General features: G+C 45.4%; 2 protein-coding genes across 2 annotated transcripts in view; one reads left to right on the top strand and one right to left on the bottom strand.

The window, feature by feature from the left end:
* Positions 1-3753, top strand: part of LOC125758227 (protein rhomboid-like) — a 32387-nt gene extending 28634 nt beyond the window's left edge. The window contains exon 3 of the mRNA XM_049415205.1: positions 3659-3753. Within this exon, the coding sequence (XP_049271162.1) occupies positions 3659-3753 (95 nt within the window). The remainder of the gene's footprint in view (positions 1-3658) is intronic.
* Positions 1833-22237, bottom strand: LOC119390067 (mitochondrial sodium/calcium exchanger protein). The gene is made up of 17 exons (XM_049415204.1): positions 21927-22237; positions 20813-20965; positions 19655-19707; positions 18953-19009; positions 18445-18548; positions 17590-17757; positions 16432-17008; positions 16077-16095; positions 14610-14757; positions 13089-13217; positions 12501-12691; positions 10871-11003; positions 9857-10056; positions 8982-9057; positions 5212-5292; positions 4696-4760; positions 1833-4079 (listed from the first exon to the last, which is right to left on the bottom strand). Exons 1-17 carry the CDS (start codon positions 21963-21965, stop codon positions 3900-3902), a joined length of 2373 nt encoding a protein of 790 aa, XP_049271161.1. The 5' UTR covers positions 21966-22237; the 3' UTR covers positions 1833-3899.
* Positions 22238-22599: the final 362 nt, after the last annotated feature.

Below are 22599 nucleotides of genomic sequence, written 5' to 3'. Positions count from 1 at the left end.
CGGGGACTCTCGTTTAAACAGACTCATAGCCAAGCGCGAACAAACTTTGCATTCACAGCGCAGACGGTACTTGAATGACAAAGAATAAATTCCATGAATTAAATTTCTTCTTTCTCGATTGATTCTCGCTTCATTTTCCTGCTGAAGTGTAGGAAAATCAAAGCACAGGGTACCTTCCCCGAGCGTTCGCTTACTGCGACCGTCTTCACGCTCGTAGTGCACAGCAGCAACAAGGATATAAATGCACACTTTAGCGAAGTTATCGCTGACTACTCACCATTCTTTCTCGTCTGCGAATGCGAATGCACCGTCGTCGAAGTGCTTGCTGCACACCATCGCGTATTTGGAAGGCGTCCTGCCGTTACGAAGCCTAACGAGCCACAGTCGGCGACGTTCCGCGTCGGTGGGATAAAAATGGAAGCTTATCCCTGGCTCTGTGCAGTATGTGCGGCATTGTGGCAACGAACAAAACCTCACCATCGATAACGAAGGGTTTTCTGCGGGTACGGAACACAAAATCACGATGTGAAAACAGAAGCCCCGTGCACTTCTACACACACCACACGAAACCAGTATCCACACTAGAGGGTTGACGGTGCTGCCACCTATAGGTCGATCTCGCCGCGAATATTTAGTGCTCTGAGCAATATCGTAACTGTTACTTCATTCAAACAACACGGTTCGCTTGACAAAAAAAAAACAAAAAACAAAATGTGAGAAGTTTGAGAAGTGAAGTTGAAAATGTGATAATGAAGCGTCAAATGCGAAATACATGTAGAAGGCATTTTCTTGGCATGACAAAACGTGTTTCGGACACGTGCACGACTTTCTTCAAAGTGATTTACAACCAACGGTTCTCCAGTGCAGGTTTGACGGGGCTTCGTGTGGCATTTTATATTAGATCTTGGCTGTTCTCTTATTTGGCGCACGTTATAAGCTCATGCGATTACTGAAAGTCGGCGTATAGACATTAAGGTAATTCATTTGTAGTTGACCCTAATCCTTGACTTAGGTGTCTGGTAGTGGCGCTCGCAAGTCAGTGTTCGAGTTCATTGTTGTATTCTTGGGTTGACTAAACTTGACCGAAGCGGATCCCAGAGGCCACGCAGAAATAAGCGCGTGGTTGAGACCTGCTCCGCCAGGTGGCGCAACGATCCCAGCCGCTCACTAGAAAACCGTCTACTCCTTCAATGAAGTCATGCAATAAATTTTGCATTGATTATTCTGATAGTCACTTGGTCCTTGTCTTAAGCAAACTTGTGCTCCGATATCGTGTGTATTCAATATAACTCTGAACTTGAGCTAGAACCTTTCATTTCGTACTAGTCTTATTTTTTTAAGACACGTGTTCTGAATATTCGGTAAACCGGAAGTAAGTGCTCTACCGGAAGTGCTTGGAAGAGAAAAAAGAGCGTCACTCGTTGCTCGAGCCGCTAATAACGTACAGCACGCGTCTCTTATGTACGCGGAACATTGAAATACTCATACTGTTTTTATGTGTGCGCATTGTTACGCCCACATAACAGAACATAGATAGTTTTGGAATTGGAAGGCTACCGAAGTCATGCTACTGAGATTGTTTAGTTGCAGAATAACTACATATTGCGCCATCTTGTTGCCTTCATCACACCTTACCATCACAGATAGCAGAAGTTTCATCTGCTGACACCTATTTAAATAGGTCACGTCAACAGTTCGTACAGGAGTGGTCAAAAGTTCCCAAGCCGCTATCCCGTGTAATCCTATGGCAACGAGGCCAGGGAACTTTTGATCGCTCCCTGTACATGCTCAGGAGAAGCAAAGTAGAACTTGATCAATAAAACATGACGCCATTTGGAACAACGAATAGAATTTATTGCAGTCAGTACGAAACAAACATCGCAACTAATAATATAAACATACAAAAGTAAGAAATGCATGTGCAAAATAGTCTCAACAAGCAACTCCACGCTACGGCTCATACGTATCCACATTAGAGATTTCGGAAAACGCCAGACCATGGGTGCACTTGGAGGAAGAAAAGCGTCTTGATGTTCGTTGTGTTTATAGCTGCCTTGCTAATTCACCGCCGTCTGGGCGTCAACACAGCCAGCTTTTTCATCGAAAGTCATGCCGCATGAACGAAACGGCATCACGGGAACAAAAAAAAAAAATGTTAGGACTATTGTTTTTATAGGTAGAACTGGGTGGCGGTGAAATGTAAAACGCACGCACAGCGCCGCCATTACCTATAGCCGCACTGGGAGAGATTCAGAATAGCGCAGGCCAAGAAGAGAAAATGAAACAGGAAAAAGTTGCGTATCAGATCTAACGACGTAGTTAGCTTTCAGAAAGTAAGTCTCGAAAAAAAAATTCTAACAAGAAATCATGCCAGTCACAGGAGTTGTACGAGTCCGGTAACTTGAAGGATGTATATTTTTCAATTGCGATATAAATAATGCGTATACGTTTCAAGAAACAAATACAGGCTCAAAAGAGCGTCAGGAACAGTCAGTGTGTATACTTTGGTCTTACGAAAATGCAAATAAATATTTATGTACACTTTCCCCGCAACACCCAAGCTGAAGAGTCCCTGAAACGGTTCTTGAATTTACGCAAGCGGTTAGTCTAAACTGGAGTAATTCATTCGCATTATAGGAATAATCTTGCATAGATGAAACTGCAGGTGACTGAAATCTACTCTCATCCGAGGCCATGCTTTTCTTCCTCAAGAACTTCGCCGAGCAGTCGGGCTAAGCTTTTCCTTCCGCGATGTTCCGCCGGCGCACGGAAGATCACGGAGGCCACGCCCTGCGTTTGCCTGGTTGGTCTCTACGCCACCAGGTGCCACCACAAACGCGGCCGCTCACGTTCTCTCCTCCGGTATAGAGACGATGAGAGGCCAATCCACTCACTCGCGTGAGCGACGTCACAAAACCGTGCCACGTCCCAGATGAAAGGAGGGGGGGGGGGCTGAAAAGTCAATGTGGCGGCGCCACTGCTATATGTGCCACAGTGGGTGCTTAAAGCCTTTTAATAAATTGCAGGCACATAAATCGGTCTGCCCTGATTCGAAGTTGCCCACTCAAGAAGTTTGTACACTGTCGCCAAATTCGTTCCAGGGTCCCTTTAAAACGCCGTCCCAGAAGCAAATGCTTCACCATCACCAGCCAAACACAGAAACGCAAAAATGTACAAAAAATAATTCGCTCGCACCAAAAAATTTTATCAGACGCTAACAAAATACAAGAGCATACAATGCGCTGGGTGGTCCTGCTTGCGCGGGACGCAAAAAAAAATGAAAGAAAAAAAGCACCATCTCCTTCGCGAGCCTCTGCATGCACAAGCAGACAGACGTCATGGTTTTCTGCTTTGTACAAAATGATGTAATTGAAAACGAGCACTCGTGTGGTATTCGTGTGTGCGTATTTTGACAGTGGCGTCTATTCGGTGAGACCACCTTTGCGAGTTCAGCTGCTCACAATAGGCTTCTGTCGAAGAACACAAAAAATAGCCGACCATGGCTCTTGAACTCCCGTGTACTTTGTGTTGGTTTCCACGAGCAAGCGTGGACGTCATGTCGTGTCGCCGATTACAATGGCCGGCTCTCTAGAACAGGAGAAAAAAAAAAACAGCGACTAGCTGAGAGCACGAATGCCCGGTAAACTCTGTCCCGCAGAGCTCGACAAGCTTCTGCTTACTGACCCACTCTTCGAGCAATTACCACCACGCCCTCTTGTTAAGCACCACTCCAATATTGATGAAGCGGTGTGAAGGATACAAGTATGGCACCTGTGGAAAACACCTTATCCCACGCAGCGCACACGTTTCCTTCCGTTGAGCAAATTAAGGAAGCGGTAAACAGAGTTTACACATTTTCTGCTTCGTGTGTGACCTGTGTGTTCTGTGTGTGTGTGTCTTCACACTAATCCTGATTCAACGAGTACGGCGACGACGAGGAACGTGAAGTAGATCGCAAGGAGCACGCCGCCATAGAAGCGCTTACTCTCGAAGCGGGTCGCCAGCATCGTGGCCATTGAAGACAGTAGGCTGGTGGCTAGGCCGGAGAAGAGCACCGTGATGAGCTTGGTGTAGTGAAGCTGGTGAAAAAAATACGGAGAGAGAACAGTCTCAGGAAAAGGAAATCGGTGCATCCTCTGCAGCATTCCAAGGAAGGACCCAATGAAAATAAAAATGTATATATAAATCGGGAAATGTCTCGACAATTCGGTGTGATTTCGGGCAACAGAGATCTGATTTTGATACGGGAGCATTTGAGAAGATTCAACTGTTCATAATCACGTCACATTATGGTACACAAGGTGATCAGATGCACTACGCAGTCCTTCACTGCAAGGTCCACCAGATTGCATGCTGCTGTATTGGGGCGACAAACACACAATTTGATCACGTTTTGTTTGTTATATACTGTGAAGCAATCGCCAAAAATGAATCCTGGAGCTGAATGGAGCTGAACGTTGCTTGATTGCTACGAAAGAGACCTTTGTATGGCACGAAACAGAGCATCTAAGTTTTAATTAAGCGTTAAATAAACAGGTAAACAAATCAACAGCAGAAGAAGTTGTTAATCTTCCGCAATAACGGCTGTGGAAGAATAACAATCTTGCAGAAACATCATGACGCGTTTTAGCCACCGCTGTAGCACTGTGACATCACCCCATGGAAGAGATAATCAAACATATTTCGTATACTCACCACAAGAACGTTGTTCGTTCCTGCCAACTGAATAATGGACGGAATTCCAACACCGAGTAGAAGAGCTTCAGGAAGTAGTTAAGGAGACAGTGCGAATAGATGCAGACACACACAAAAAAACTCCAAGTCAGCTGCGATCCTAATTTCGGTGAAAGTAACCTTGTAAAATTGAGGTGCTGAGTAGACTGCCTTGCGGGGAGCACGAGGCAGTCTACCTGTAAGTAGACTGCCTTTGCAAGTAGCCACTTCGCTGTACCCGAGACAATTTTTTGAAAAAAAAAAAATAACGTCGCGGGACTGAAATGCTTTCTTGGTAGCAGCAAATTATACACGCTATAAAACATGCGGGGTGATAGATTCGTCGCACGCTTGCATTGCCCTCTCTCTGTGCTCATTGTGAGTGAATTGCGACAAGGAAAACCGCAACGGGAGATGACCTTAAGAAATAGTGCAGTTTGATACGTATACGGAGAAAAAATTTGTACATAGAAATTGTTTTGATTTGTCAAAGGATACTCAGGCACGGTGTTCCAAAGCATGCCGAGATAGACATTCGTGGGTAGCCTTTCCTTGCGATGTTCACGTTGGCAAGGAAGTCTGAAAACGAAGACGTTGGAGAAAGAAGTTTTATATACTTGTTCCACTACGTCACGTTTTCACGAGCATGATGTTTCACAAGCCACGCGCATGAATACAATGCTGAGTTTCATAGCATTTCTTAAAAATATTGACCTCTCCCTCCCCAAAACTGAACTTGAGGGTTGATGTTCATAATGAATAAAAGCACACGGAATAATTATAGGTACCTCGTGGTTATGCAACCGGGCTGACTAAAATGCCTAGTTGAGGAGGGTCTCAAAAAAACACGGTTGATCCCTCCGTCATAGGAATCGGAATAACACGAAAGTAAAGCGTGCCCTTACAGAAGTAACTGAATGCGCACTGTACATCGATATAAGAGATTTTGCACAATGTATATTGATGTCTGGCAGCTATAACACCATTTAACGTGGATGAACCCACTTTGATGATTGGTGGTACAGCTCCATTCCGACGACTAATGTCCATGTTAAATGATAAACAAACCATTGTGGTAGCTGTAGTAGTTAACGCTGAAAGCGTAATCAGAGAACGAGGTGTGATAGCCAGAAGTGTCGTATATTGGACGCAGAACTTGGTCACCATACCACGGTATGTTAAAATGTGATTGAACACCACGGCCGGACTAGAGGGAAACGCAAAGCGCCTCGTGCCGCCCCCCGGCCGCGATTGTTCTCGGGGCGAGCGCGTGAGCATGGAACGCGGTTTTACAGCCAGGTGAGGCAGGCGCGCGTCGCAGAGCTATTTTTGGTTTGTATTAGCGTGCTGCTGAGCGAGGCCGACGCTTTTACGACGCTTGGTCCAAGCTCGCCACCTCGCGGTGTGTTAAGGCATTGACAAAATTCAACTTCTATTGAAAACGCGCCGAATGGGACGGACGTGTAACGCGTTGCAGGTACTAGTCGCGGAGGCCACAGCAATGATGAATTACTTTACCTTACCACTCCCAGAAGACACCACCACCCAGCCGACCGGAAGAGCGGTAGATATAAAAGGCGCGTTCGTAAAGCCTCTTGAATCTGTGACCGTGGCGCAGTGGATAGCGTGCCCGGCATCTGTTGTTGCGGACCGAGCGGTCGTGGGTTCGATGCCCGTTGACGGTACCTTTTTTTCTTTGCCATCTGATCATATATATTTTTTCGACGTCATTTCCGTGACGGAAATACGTTACTGAAGTCTTGGTGGACCCCGGCATGAAACACTTTCGTGTTAAAATTTAGCCTTCGACTTTTACTCCTTAAACTGCTTGAATTCAGTTCAAGAGATTATCACGATACCCCGTGGTATAGGAGGCCTGGGAGAACATCCAAAGGACTTCGTTTAAGACCTGGCCCGTCCACTGCAGAGTAAGGGCCTCTCCAATGTTCCGCCAATCAACCCGGTCCTGTGCTTGCTGCTGCCACGTTATGACCGTAAAGTTCTTAAAGGGGCCCGGCAACACCTTTCTTAGTTATATTGGAATAGTCTCATTATTGACGTATGACTTTTCACGAGTCATATGCCGCAAAAATTTTTCGAATCCGTCAAGTCTAAGTGGTGTTACCAAATTATAGAGATCACGTTCCGCAGCTTTCTCCCTCAACTCAACGCAGCGAGCGCGCGGAAAGCTGCGCGCGGCGTGAAGGGAGGGAGGGCGGAGGTGCGAGGAGGCGACGTCAGCGCCGGCGGCATTTTTTTTTCTTCATTTTTTTCTCTCTGGCGTCTCGGCGCAACCACGTGGTCTGTGGCGCCACTTCCGGTCGGCTCGCGCGGTCGTCGCCGAGCGGCGAAGCCCATGGCACCGTGTATGGCGCGTGCTTGAAAACTGCGAGGCGGTTTGGTAATGTTGGGTGTGCACCTCGAACTGCCGTTGTGTTTTCATCGCTCTGCCAACCATGGACGCAAACTTGCGTGCGCGTTTGGAACGAATGACAGCTGAGATGGGTTTCGACCCACACTCCGATACACCGCCTCGTCGCACTGCTCGCGCTTGAATCGTATGCAACACGGCAAAGCTGCGTGCACCCTTCTCCCAGTGGCGGTACTTCGATGCTGTTTGCTCTTCGAATGCGGGCGCACAGCGAGTGCGGGCTGACAACAAAGAACTAAAGACTAGAAGAAAGGATCGCGGGGCATCGGGCCGGCGCGGACCCATCCCCCGGCTGTCTGCAGCTACCGTGAAAATGCGAGTCTGCTCGGTTGCTGTGTCGCGGTTTCTCGGGAACCTGAGACTACGGGGAGGATACGCCGAGGTACGGCTCGATGACATACTGAACAGACAGCGAACGGGACTCTCGCCGTACAGCGAACACAGGTATCCTAAGCTAGCCGGCGCCAGCATTGTTATCAGAGAAATGCTGCACCGCTGCCTCGGTCGGTCGCGAGAACGTGCCGACGATGCAGTTTCCAGCTGACGAGGCAACACTCGAACGGCTGCCACTCTCAACGGCAACCGGCGATGGTCAAAAGCACAGAAATATTCACGATTTCGGCACTGCACATGGTGAAGAAAACGCAACCACGCAACTACGAGCAGACGAGCTGTCGGTGAGACCGGAAGTGCTAATATTAATGCTTGTGCGGTGTTTTAACGGCATAACACAATATAAACATACATATTATCTACTTATTGAACTCAAAATGAACAACTAAGGTAATAATGAGGGTGTTATCGTGATTATAACATCAGCCAATGGTGGAACTGACGACAATCGCGTCATATATTGCGGACTAATCCATCATTTGTCGAGAGAAGAGGGAGCGATTTTCAGCTGACCTTGAGAATTTATTGTAAATTCCAGGCCGCTCGCTTCGCTATAATATTTGGCTCGCGTGTTCTCGGGAGCCTCGACTACCGATTGGCAGCGCTTTTTGACCCTGCTCAAAAAGTGTTGCAGGGCCCCTTTAATATCATCTGCCCACCTAACTCTCTGTCTCCCCATCGTGCGTTTGCCTACTTTTGGAATCTAGTCAATTACTCTTATTGACCAGCGGTTATCTTGCCTGCGCGCTACATGCCCTGCCCATGTCCAGTTCTTCATTTCGACTAAGATGTCCTTAACACCCGTTTGCTCCATGGCCCACTCTGCTCTCTTCTTGTCCCTTAAGGCTACACCTATCATTTTCCTTTCCATTGCTCGCTGCGTCGTCCTCAATTTAAGTTGAACCCCCTTTGTAACCCTCCATGTTTTTGCTCTAGGTTTCTGCTCCACATGTCCAGTTAAGACATGTGGGTAATTAAAGGACATTTTCCATGAAGGGCATACAGATTACACGATCTTGCGTTGTATGCTTCGCTTTCATCAAGGTTTCTTATCTATTTAGTATTGCTATTACGAAATCGTCCCATATAAAGCCCATGTGAGCACTGTGTGAGTATTACACACAAACTACACACGGATTGGAGGATGCACGCGCATTCGTTAAGTCGGTTCCTGTGAGAGATATGAAACACAAGATAGCTTCGTCTTTCTTTTTCTGAAAAAACATTTCCTACTCGGAAACACTTAGCGTAATTATTCAAACCCTAGAAAATCTTGAGCCCTCAAAACGCGTAGAATCTACAAAAAAGCATGACCTAGATGCTACCGGAACCATAGGTTTGCAGTGGGCGCATCTTCTTGTTATGTCAGTGCACGGGCCCATCACTGCTTCTTGATACATTACTGCACTATTTACCTGAACTCGACAGCAATGCAGTCACTTACCTAGAAGACCGTTTCCCCATGCGAGTATTGTCAGTCCGAGTATTGCATCACTAATGCGAAACACAATGCCAACGGCCTGCGAAAAAAAAAGCAACATTGCATTGATGTTATCAAAATTGCATAACAAGGGCAAACGTTGCTCCAGAGTTAGAGAGTGCTTACATGTTATTCACAACATTTACAGGTGTGCCAATGAAGTCACTACAATTAACAGACCGAATTTTGCAGTTCCTTATCACTATCACAATCAGAACTGTTCATTTTAATCGTTCGTAATCTGTTCACTTCAGCCGTGTAGCAAAGAATGGGGTATACACTTGTTGCAAGCGTGTTTTTACAAAAGTGCTGCGTAATTCACAGTGAGTCCCCGGCATGAGAAGAATCTTGTTAGGCAGGTTCACAAACTCAGTGTGCTACATGTGCTACTTTTTTGCTACGCTTTATCGACTTCCTGCTTGTTACGGCAGTTGAGATACGCGTCGTCTGCAGCGAGTTCTATCAGGTTGTTTTCCCCATCAGATGTGGTCACGTACCGACGCAGCGACATCGCAGAGACGGCGCAGCGGGAACCGCATTCATTCGCTCTGCGAGGCGCTGGCGCCCTCTCTCGCGCCCCGCCGGAGTCAGCCCCACGTTTTCGAAACGTTTTAGCGATTTTGAGTTAATTAATGCGATTACTTCTTGGCTATTTCTGTTAAATATGTTATTTTAGACCTTGTTCGTTCATTTTAACACGGCTTTGAGCATTGCTAGCCATGTTATGGCCTGTATTGAGCGTTCTACTGTGAGCGTGATCACGCCACATGAGATAGGTGGACGACAAGCCGGTCCCCTGTAGTGCTCCGCACTTGGTCGTTTCCGGCACCAGCTCTCACCTGCAACAAAACGACGATTTCCATGGAGATGACGTAGATCCACACGACGCCAACAATGAAGCCGGCGTAGGCAAAGGCGAAGTGGTACTTGGGTGCCTTGTCATTTTCAGACGTAAATAGCACGACCACTCCAATCAGAGCACCTACAGCGGCTACAACTGTCCAGAGGGGAACCACGCCGCCGATCTCCACTTTTCCCACTGCAAGTAAAAGTTAGAAGGTTGCAAATCTCGTTAAAAGCGAGAACAGGACGGAGAAAACTATAGGTGTCCCGAAGCTCTAAGCGTACTTTTATCACAATATCCTTAAACTATATACGTTATCGAGATGATAAAAACTAACTTCCCTTCGGACTCTGCAGACCACGCGCGCTCCTGTTTGCTGCTGCATATCTTGTTTAACATTGTGTGTCTGTGTCGCGATGAAAGGAACTAGCCTCCTGCCCACTGCTTCAATTCCCTGTTCTACTATGGTTCAGAGCATAAGGTTGCCAGCATTAAGCGGGTTCAGATCCTAAGTTCTTAATAACACGACGACGGATAGAAATACACGAATTTTTCGAAGTTACGACAGTCTAAGCCGACAGTATTTATTGTGTCGTTGTTGCTCTGACACAGACGGAAAAAAAAGAAAAGAAAGCAAGCGTCGCCTGGTACTCGCAAACCCGAAGTCATCTTCATATAGTACTGACCTCCGTTTTTAAATTAGTCCTTGTAAAAGGGGCCTAACGTGCTACTCGACGTAAACGTGGGAAGCACACGTTTATGAGTGCATCTTCAACCGCTTTGAATTCAACATTAGCACAGTGCAGCTGGATGATTATTTGTGTAGACATTAGGGTCATCACGTAGTCCCAAGGCGAAATGGAAACGATCCGTTTTCGAATGATTAAGCCGGCATACTCGGTAAATGAATGGGTCTATGCAAGCTCCCTCCATAGTTTCCGTACGAAAAGCTCGTCAATGATACAAAACATTACGTGGATGCTACGCACTCCACAAAATGAATACTTACGGCCGAAGACAAAGACTAGGAGCACAGGGACTGTAATGCAGTGGATCACGTTGAGAGGGCGGCACCAGTTGTTGTTCTTCTGGGTGAGGTCCACCACTGGGGTAGTTATTGCCAGTGTGAAGAACACAGGGATCTATGGAAGAAAAAGAGCAACACAGATGGAGTTACTCACCCTATTTATCGCTGTGCAGAGATACCACACGCATACGAAAAAGAAAAACAATATATCAAGAACCGACTCCGCTTGCTACTCAATAAGGATGCCTTTAGCACGCTTTGGGGTGTGCTTATTGTAGCGCAATGTGTCGCACTTTATGCTATGGTGGTAATAATCTCCCCGTACCACATTGCCTTACCTGTACGCGGGAGCCAACGGGCACTTTCTTGAGGACCAATCTGTAGTCCTGTGCAATGTCTCAAACGACGGAATATCGAGACAGCAGCTATCACGAGGTCAGAACACGAAAGCGGCTAATATATATATATATATATATATATATATATATATATATATATATATATATATATATATATATATATATATATATATATATGTTGTTAAGGCTCCTTGAAGTTACCGTGTAAATACACAAAGACATGGCCCTGTGGAATACTAGCGACCGGTATACCACAGCAGCAGTTCCTTGGTTGTGAACTTGCTGCTATGCCACGGCGAAGGATAACAAAGGCCAGTAAGCTATGTGATTCAATGCTTGCGTTTATTGTTAATCTGTAGTTTTTTCTAAATACCTTGGACTCAATTTACCGTAGTGCCAACGTGGATAGCATTGTTTCTTTGTAAACACGTTGGACACCCTGTTCAGGACAGATAACATTGTGTACACGACAATGTAAACACATATCTGTAGTACCATCGTGCAGACAACCCTTCTGCTACATCGTGTCAGGTTCACGAGTGTGTTTGTATCTTCTGCTTATATTGTGGTCCTTTACCCTTGAAAAGACTGTGAAGTTAATCTTTTTCTCCAAGTAACAGCACCAACACGACTCACGTCGAAAGAGATCAGTAAATTGCAACTTACTCGCTAATACCGATTCACTTTCCTACCCGTCGCGTTTTAGTCAACGTGCAAAACACATCAGATAAGGTGACGCAGAAGTAAACCTTAATTACATTTCGATGTGTATAAGTTCTGTATGATACTACTGAACCGGTCAAGCAGCCTTGAACTTCACAAAACCTGCCGGACGTGCGAGTAAATTTTGCAACCGTGAGCATCCCGTTAACATTTACTATTTTCCTGCATTTGTTGAAGCGTTGAAGCGCTTATCCTTTGCTATACTTTCGCATACCACATGCTACCATCTGATATACTAAAGTAGTATTATTCTATGAAATCAATTGCGCATTTTGTTCTATAATGTTCTCTGTTTCCGCTTGAATACAACTTCGTGCTGCCGTTGCTTTGAATTGCAAACAAAATACCATAGTTGTGTTTGTACTGGAGGTCCCGATAGATTCTTTGAGTATAGGACCTCCTTCTGTATACTAATAAAGTGTTGGGTAATACTACCCAACATTTAATAATAATTTTTTTATTCTGATTGTTTTGTTCTTTTGCTCTGTTCGAAAGTGTTAGGCTAGAACGAAATCAGAACAGGCACGTACCTTGAAGATGCTGACGAGGTACATCAGGAACGGCTCCTTCTCCTTCTCGTCTAAGTTAACAGAGAGGAGCTTGTTGATCACGTCCAGTACAAGGCCCGTCGAACTCTTCTCCTCCTCCTGTGCGATACAAGGAGCCTTGTCCAGCTTCGAGGCTCTCCTTGGTTTATCAATAGAAATGGCAAGTGTGTCCACTGAAAAAAAAAAAAGACAGAATATTTTTTTATAATTGGTAGGAAACTTTATCATTCTACTGAGATGGAATAAAGACAATATTGCTGTTAAATCAGTTGATGGACGACATTAGCACTGCAGTCAATTGACCATCATTCGCCACCGTAAGTCCTCTTTTATCCAGCATTTGTCAGAATGATGCATCATTGGCCGGCATTAAACTAATGCTGGTCCAGGCAAGCCAGTGATAACGAGTACTGGCGGTATGCTTTTATGCACAGCATGCCTATATGTGTAAAAATTTTGCGGTTCAACTGAGTCATGTACACTCCTGTCCGGTAAGCAGATAGCTCAATAAAAAAAAAAAACATTTGATGGGACTGTTTGATATGATTCATCACGAAACCATGAACTCACCGTCGACTTCTTCCTCAAGGCTGTCAGCGCCAAGGTTGATGTAATAGACACCCTCATCGGGATCTGGCACTGTGTTTTTCTCGGCAACTTCAACATCATTGCTCGGTTCGGTCTTCAAGTACCTGAAGGCTACAGAAAAAAAAAAATCGGACGGAAGGAGTCAAGCAACAGCGCGCATGCGACTGTATAACCTTTAGAAACGCATACGATTAGAGATCTGGGTGCAAAAAAAAAAAAAGCACTTAAAATCGCTTAAGCAATAATTCTTCGAAACAAAAAATTGGCCGCGTATCTGCGTGCTTCGCTGCAAATGTCGTGTAAAGACGATAGAAGAGGCGCTGTGTGAGATATGGACGCCATCTGGCAATACGTCGGGAAACATGAGTGCTGTGTTGCGTGCTGGTAGTCCCGGCGCAGCAGCAGGCGAAGACCGGCGGTGACCAACGCGACTGGCGGGGACGCCAGCCAGCCCGAAAACGCGGTTTGGCGCGAAGCGCTGAAGCAGAGAAACGTCCGCACTCAACGAGTACTCTCCACACACTCTTTTATTTACACGTCGCCTGGGTAAAACAGGAACGCCAGAGCGGCGCCCACAACCGGCAGCCTGAAGGCCGCCCACAACGCTGCTTTTTCATTTTTTAAATATTTTTTTCACCTTCTTGGCCTTCTCAAAACTAAAGTTTTTCAACACCAACCCATGGCATTCATACAGTGCAATACAGAACCGAAACCGAAACACAACAATGAGCTCGTGCGAAGCCGTACCAGTTCAAGACGGCTGGCCCTTGGGCAAATGGTTCAACTTTCGCCGAGTGGCTGAATCGAGGGACGTGACGACAAACAGAAAGACAGACAGACAGAAAGACAGACCAAAATTTCTGCATTTAAGTTCCCCAAGAAAGACTATCGTCTTTAAAAGTTTCAGTAATCTTCGATGCCCCTATACTGTTACCGGAAGGATATCTCTAATGGCAAGACACATGAACAAAACGCTTTGTGAATCGGGCCCCTGGGGCTGAATTCACGAAGACAGAGGCCTCTGTCAGGCACTAGGTCCGTTAGTCTCTTCCTCTACTAGAAATATAAATTTTCCAAGAAAATAGGTTCAAATTCAAGTTAAACAAGCCGGCTAGCCAATAGCAGAGATTCTTTACGAATGGATACCTTTATGAATTCTTCTTGGGTAATCACGCTTTTAACGTACTGGGACGGACAAGAAACACCAGAGACGCGGAGCGCTCTGTGTCTGCGCTCTATGTCTATGGTGTCTCTAGTCCGTCCTAGTACATTAAAAGCAGGATTACCCAAGAAGATGTACAGCCAACTAGCCCCTATTGCTGCTTTTATGAATGCTGTCCCTGTTTCGTTAATTTCACTACTTTGCTCTTTACTATTTAATCAGTGAGCGCTTAGTCAGAAATGTAATTATGATGAAGTATTTCTACCGAACAGCAAATTACCTTCTAACTGTCGTAAAAGTGATCACTAATAGAAGTAGCCAATGAACCTTTGTATACTCACCAATTGGCACGACATAGGAGCGCTCAGGGTCGTCTAAGACGTGCCGCCTTCCATTGAACGTCAGTTCGCTTGGAACTGTGGATGCCTCTGTAACCGAAACGAAGCGCCAAAGAGGAGCATATGAAATAGCGCTGTAGGCGACTGGCTGCTAATCAAGTAAGGTATAAGAATGTGAGAACAGGTACCTTCGGGGTATATACCACTGAAGATTTACCATAAAAGGACTCGAGAAGACCTCCACAAGAACACGCTCGATGCACCCGCAGTCTCCGTTCGCATTCGCTATCTTCTTATACAGACGATGTGGAGAGGGGGCAGCGTTTGCGTCGGACATGTCTTTGCGTTGGCCTTCTCGTCGCCCCTTTATGCTAAATGCAAAGCACGTGTCCGCGTTGCCTTTTTATTGACTCTGTAGCGATGTACCTGTTCTTGTGACCAAGAATGTGGTACCTGGTGGTTTTCTTTGTTTGTGGGGTTGGTTGGCCATGTGGTACGTACTCATTTTGTGTCTTAAGCTTTACGGGTGGCATTTGCCATGCGTGTGTTTTGGGGGCTATAATGCTCTTGGGCGGGACACCACACTGTGGGCGGTGAGGCGCCACCTTAGCGCTGGGGGGGCCTGGAAGACAAAGACCCAAGAATTAAGGCATTTGTCCTGCGTTCGAGCACTTTGCATTCATTCTGAGATTGAAATACAACCAACTATTCGGTTTCACTCTGAAATAACTACAACTTTCATGCAGCACCTTGTTCAAGGCCTACTTCTTAGTAAGTTAAACTACACTTTGTTACAACTATAGTCTTGAATGAATGGCATTATTTGCTTAGATTTTGAAACCACTTTGTTAGTTCACATACCGCGACACTAATACGGCGTCTCCATGGAAATAATTCTTCCATTTCTTTAGATCTCTTCGCTTATGACCACTAATACAAATAAAAGAACGCTAACGTGGAGCGGGATCACGGTGTAAGTGTGTATATCTTACACCGTGAGCGGGATAGAAATGCTGGCTTAAAAAAACGGCGCGGCTGGGTATGATAAGAGGGCGTCTTCTAGCACTCTGAGTTGGCTAGAAAAATGCAGCACTCGAACGCAGGATATGCGGACGACTTGTGGCTATCAAATCAAACAACGCGATGAATAAGGAAAGCACAAATATCACGAAGCGCGTTGTACTCATGCAACGATAATCGTCTCAATGTTGTCCTTTTTTCTTTTCACGAACAACGAAAGAAAGTACAAACCCACATCGGCTGAATGACATGCATGTCCATAAAACATGCTACAGTCGACAAGTGGCATGCTTTCATGCAAGCATCGCAATATTCGAAATGATCAGGCAGCATGCTTACAACACGTCAGACCCACATGAGAATTCGTCATGCTAGAGATGCGCTTTGTGCGATGTGTTCACAGTTGCATGCTCTTCACTCTTTTGTTCGTGTCACGAAAGTGAACTGCACCGACATTGCTTCCTCCCATCTTCGTGTCAAGCACATAGACACATTACAAGCATAAGAAAACGGCAGCAACCATGTCAGAAAACCAGCACTGAACAAGTGTGAGTCAAAAGAGCACGCCTCTTTCAAAAGTGTGCACTTCTAGAGAATACAAACATGTTTCAGAAAAGGTTGGCGGAGAGGTAGAAAACAACGGGAAAGGCCATTAGATGACCTGAAGAAGACAGAGTTTCGTAGGCCTTGGATACAGTACAGAGCCCTCGCAACGAGCGACGAACAGTTGCGTCTTGAGAAACAAACAAATAAACAAAAACCAACAGCCAGAACGACAAAAGATATGAGAACTCGGAGAGCTTACGACTCTCGAGGTAGTCCTGCAAGAAGGGAGACAAAGGCGCCAAGGACCGTCATATTCAGCAGGAATAGTACGGCGAAACGGGAAGCATCGAGAAAATTCGAAAGGACAGCTTTGGTATACCTTATGTGCGTTGCGAAGGTACAGAAACGCCGAATCCGTCTTTTAGCAGCCACACCTCTTGGTGAAAGTGCGCGCGACCGACGCGGGTCTCGGAAGACCTTCTCCTGTCCAAAGGAGAAAGTTCCGGTGCACTTTAGCGCGAAGCCGTCTGCCAAAAGCTCGGAGGCAGGTTTCTGCATCCACGCGCACGATCCGGGCGACAGGCACCGAGGTGAGATGGCGCTGCCGACGCAAGACATGGCGCCCGTCCGGTTTGGCAGTACGAGCCTGCAAACCGCCAGCGCCAGAAGCGTTGGTCGACTGGAGAAGCACCTACCGTTCTTGGGAGGCTTTTCGTCGTGGCACCCTTTTTCTTCGTCTCGCTGTTGGCGATCCTGTTCTTTGGCCAGGTACCTTTGGTAAACTATTCCACTCACGACGACCACAGTAATGTATGCGCAGTAGAGGCAGATGAAACCTGCGTGGTTAACAGGCAAAACTCAGTGTTTCAGAGCTGAATGCTGCGTTTGTTTCTTCTTAATGCTCAGTTTTTTATATATGCCACTCTACTCCAGGATTCTAGTTTACTCACTGTCGCTGTTGCGTGATCTTACCTCAAGTTGATTCATGATTTTGATTAACCTTGGCAACAAACAATGGACTTACTTAACAGTTGGATAATATTGCCGGCAACATCGTTTTTTACGCTAAACGATTTCAAGTGTCAATTTTTTTCTGAAGTGCGTCTTTACGAGTTCGTGCTCTGCACTACGTCTTATCTCACAACGCCGCGATTCGCGGAGCACACGTTTACGCAAGAACATTCTTAGATTTATAAATTACGAATTTCTTAAAGTATAATCACGAGACCATCGCAAGCAAATGCTTGCGTCAATCATGACTTGAATAATTGTGTTTCCCAGTGAAAAGCAAACATTACGGGTAGGTCAACCATATGCGAGGGTTAACCCTTCTTTCTCAATTCTCCCTTTTGTTACAATGTTATTTAGCATTGTGTTACCATAAAAAAAGATTAAACAAAACTAGACTTCACCGTACCTATAGCGTGCATCATGGTGATCGCTCCCGTGTAAAACAAGTAGAAGGCCCAAGCCCCTGCGGAGAAGTAGAACACGCTGTCTCTCAGGAATGGTCGGGCAGCCAGCTTGAAGGGCTTCACGAGGAACACCGACCCGGCAACAACTGTGGTGACGAATATCCCACCACCTACGTAGAAGAGAACATTTCGCCCTTGGTACCAAATGATTCATGCTGGAAATAACGTCACGCCTTGTGGGAATAAAGCTTGTCCATAACAGCAATCACAAAACGTTTACTGATATTGTTAACGAGCCAACTCGATTGCGTGAACTATGTAAAGCCAGTTGATGCTGATGGGCTTGGTTAGGCAATATTGAGCGCTTTTAATTGCGCATGAATGATTTCATGATTGCTAGACTTCCTAGGATTTACTAGTACATTCTGCGAATACTGCGACCCTCATATTTATAACATCGCTAAAAGAGCTAAAGATTGCGTAGCCCTTATTTATTTCATACCGTAACGTAATAAAAATTATTTATTTTACACCGCAATAACGCGTTTGCATCGTTGACTGATGTTTAACATGGAATTAGTTTTTACGTTCATGACTGTTTCGACGAGTATTTTTCGTAACTGGGACAAAAACAAGTGATGTTGCTTGTGTTGAAAGGATGCCTAATTCACTTTGAGTTTAAGACTGGTCGGTCTGCGAAGCATTCAGTACTCCACTGAATCAATGATTCAACGTGTTATTCACACACCGCCGCAATTTATGCCGTTAAATTGATCAACAGGAGTCTGTTAGCGAATGCGCTGGGGCAACAGTGCGCGTTAAACAAATTTCATTGAGGATTATCGAGCTCAACCCACCTACAAGGCCTCCAATGACAAGCTCGTACGATCCTTGCCTCACACCTGCCAGGGCAGCGAAGATGTCCGGAGAACCGTTGCCGAATGCGAGGAGTGTGACACCATGCACTTTAGTCAAGGCATTTTTGATATAAAGATATGTTGTACTGAAGCCTAAAAAACACTTCATTTAGCAAGGCATAATTGTCTTTCAAGTGGAATAGTACACTAATGTGAAGTTATTTCCTTTATCAAGCGCATATATTGAAACAATAAAAAATTGTGAGCACTAAGAATTTACAAAAAAATTACGTGGTAAGATTCATGCAAAACGGGTTTGGTTGCCACGGTAAAGAATTGAGCTGAACGCATGGAAAGCGTCAAGATTGACCTCCAGTGTGATGGGTATTAAGAGAAGGAAATGTATATCCCGTACGACGAAGAAGGCTTCGTGCAAAAACATTTCGACTATCGTCAAACCTTTCATTCGGACAGATGTAGACCGCTGTTTTACAGTTCAAAGGATACTGCCATGTTCTGGGACATGCGGAGTGTCTTTGAGATGACGAACAAGGCTGGAGTCAGGCTGTAAAGAAAATGTTTCGAAAAATGCAATTAATTGCATTAATGTTGGATGTATAGACATAAGCAGTTTATTCCCACGTTCGTACAGTGTCGCACACTGTGGCATATAAGACGAAAATGTTAAAAAAAGACAATAATTATCCTACAGATACAGTGAACTTTATTGGAAAACGTCCTGACAGAAAATGCCTTAGGGCAGCGTCCATGGTCCTCGACGCTGCCCCAATAATTATCTTAGTTGGTAGAAAATTGCTAGATATACCACGCGGTATACAGTAGTGTTTCAGAAGAGGTGGTAGAGTGTTATGAGCGTTTTTACGTAAGCGACTTAGTTTATGTTGTATTATTATAAGAACACACTGCAGCATTCCTGTTTTTTTTTTTTTTTTTCGTTTGCTGTTGTCCTGATGGCACATTAAGCGTGCTAAGAAAGAAGCAACTTGAACTTCTGTACGCGTTTCCCTCGCCAATGCCGAGGTAGGCAAATGAGCATATTTACGCACTATACAGAAATAGATTAGTTCCATAATTCAGTTTTTTGCACTTGCTGACGAAGCAGTCGAATGTCCGCGAAAGAACTATAACACCGACAAAGGTATGAGAAAAGAGTAAGTCGTCGCGTGTGAACACAGTAACGGTCACTTACAAGTCACCTGACGTGACGCCGAGGGCGACGAACAACACTAGCAACCACATCACCTGCGAGTAGAAAATGGCAGTACGTTAATCATCCAAGTGATACGTAGAGAATAATAGGACATCAAAGCAAGTTACGGTACTGCAATATGATGCAATATTTATGCAATATACGCCATCACCGTTGTGCACGCAATGGTGTAATCCACCCCCCCCCCCCCGCGCATTCACTGGTCGTTGTTATTGCTCTTATCTGTGAGGATGCTTCATAGCACCTTGTTTGCGACACAACTACGTATAACTATGGCTGCGACGCTGTCTAAGGGACATCCATAAAGTGGGGCAATTCCTGTCGCGCCCATGTGGCGCAGGATGGTTTAACGACGAGATGCGAAGGGCACAGCTGTTTATTGCATGCGTCAGCATAGGAAAAAAATCTAGCTGCTCTTCGTGATTTCCATGAGTCACAGCTCTCCCAAAGGCTTAGACAGTTAAACGAATCTCTATAGTGAAAGCTAGCAAAAGAAAAGAAACGCAAGTGGATGAATATCTTGGAGCTTGCTGTTGTCTACGAATACAATTTGTGCCGGCTTCGTGGTGGCAAGATGCAACTCCGAACCTTCGAAGCAGCAAAGCTCGTGCGTTAGTAGGGAAATGTTCTCGCTCGAAATTAACAAACGGAACACTCAGCTTAAAGAGACAAAGAACCTCCAGAGAACATGTAGCCTATTTTAAATAAAAATACTGAGCGTTAAGAGCAAGCTATGGAATCTGGGAAGTAATGTAATGAAGAATGCGAAAGAAAAAAAAAGGCTTTAAAGGGAAATGAGATGTAATCGAGGTTTTGTCATTGCAGTATGACCATTGATAAAAGTAAGAAATTTGGATATGTGAAAGGTATTTGTATGACGCAATACGAAGCTAACTAGAACGCTGATGTTAAATGCGATGGCGGTGATTGTAGCTTATTTAGTAAAAGTTCCGTGTTGATCTATTATTTCCCTATTTATGATCGCGATAACGTCTTCTATTTTATTCATCGAGTGTGATAGCTGTGTTTATAAAATTTCTAATAACTTACATATTTTTTTCACGCCATTTCTTTCATGCAATGATTAATGTGATCGTGAGAGTTTTTTACTGACGCTGTTTTGAACAACGCACTTACCGTGAGCAGCAGAGATTCCACGTAGTGCTGCGGGCCGAAGAGGCAATAGATCCCCTCGATGTAGTTGATGTAGCCCATGTTGGCTGAACATGATGGTTCGGAACGAACATACTCACACCTGTCAGTCAGGTTCAAGCTCGTCACGTCCCGACACTGCAGAAGGGGTGCGAAAAGGTTAGGCTTTGACGTATGCCGTTTTGCTGCTCAATATACCACGTAGTAATGCAACAACGCCAGCATGACAAGCTCGACCAAAAGCTCGGAAGCCTTCTCAACGAGCTCAAAGTAGCTACGATATTTACTCACTCATTTTTTAAACATTTTCATTAACTTTCAGGGTCCATGCGGACAGGCGTAAGACACTTCAGAAACGCTATTCTATATCTGCGCTATCGAACAATTACTTGGAAAATTGCAGCAGCTCATTCACACGACTACACGAGAACTGGAGGTATTGTTTGTTCGCGTTAACAAATGTTAACTTTTTGCTTTGCTTCAGAGTACTGCAGAGAAGGATGGCCAAGCCTTTCAAATATCCGGAAATCGCTGGAAAAATAAGCCATGAGGATTATTATGGTACTAAACGAGAAAAAAAAATAATAAGATGACTTTTATAGCAAGGCAGTAGGGAACGAACAATAAAATTGTGCCATGGTGTTTCTCTGCGGAAAAGGAAAGAAAAACGCATTCAGGCATAAAGCTCTGAGATATTGAATTTATTTATTTTTTCTCTCCGCAATCTTATTCTTAGTACCGTAGAAGGCTTGCATGAAAATGTTACTTTAGGCACGCACAACATTATACAGACTGCTACCCCCCCCCCCCCCCCACGCGGTTTACAGCTTATTGTATGAAGAGCTTAAGGGACCATTCAAAGCAAGGATAACGGCAAGAATTCACATATATCAACTGTGACGCCACATATTCTTATAATTAGAGGCACTCGGATGTGGTTGGCTCAGGAAACAAATTTCTGAATATCTCAATTTCTCATTTCGAGAAGATGGGGGTAAGCCCCGAAAGTGGTGTGACTTATCGACTTTAGTTGGACCAGTAAGATTTTAGTGGACGACGTCGTAAGAAAGTAAACTGAACAGTAGGAGGACCGACTCACCGAAGCCGCCATAAACTCGACCGCAGCTGTGGACACCATTCCGGAGTATGGTAGACGCTAACGCGAGGTCTCAGGCACGAGGTAGCTTCTGAGAACTGGTCGGAACGAAAAGGCACGATGTAAAAGTCGCTCCAAACTCGTTCGCTCGGATGCATCGGCTGAAGGGGCGAACCCGTGCTGAGGCCGCGGAACCCGGGACACCGCTTAAGTAGTGCCCCTCGCGAAGCGCTACCTGCTCACTCATTGGTCCAGGATGAGCGGTCACGTGGTCTCCCTGCACGTCCGGTGTCGTCCTGCGTGCCAATCACGACATTGCAACGACGGTCCGCGTACTTTGGACCGCAAAAAAACAAACGCGATGTGTAGAGGAGGCGACATGATATGTCGTTCTTGTTGTTCTGCTATATTCCCCCACCCCCTCCTTTCCCGCCACGGGAGTTCATCCTCCTTTCCCAGTGCTCAACTTCCAGGAGTTCTCTCTCTTTTTATTTCAGCAGTATAGCGCATAAAGTGCCGTTATGATAGATTTTTTTTGTTCTTTTAGGGGACGTTGTAAAAACAAGGGAATCGCGTCATCCGTCCGTGCATTGCGGTTCTTATCGCGAACACCTCGCGAAACAAGTGCGAACATCGCCGCTTCAAGTGCGGGACGGTGAATGCAATGCCGTTGGAA

The sequence above is a fragment of the Rhipicephalus sanguineus genome, chromosome 4 (assembly GCF_013339695.2).
Source record: "Rhipicephalus sanguineus isolate Rsan-2018 chromosome 4, BIME_Rsan_1.4, whole genome shotgun sequence".
Lineage (NCBI taxonomy): Eukaryota > Metazoa > Arthropoda > Arachnida > Ixodida > Ixodidae > Rhipicephalus > Rhipicephalus sanguineus.
This window is presented reverse-complemented; position numbering and strand designations above follow the sequence as displayed.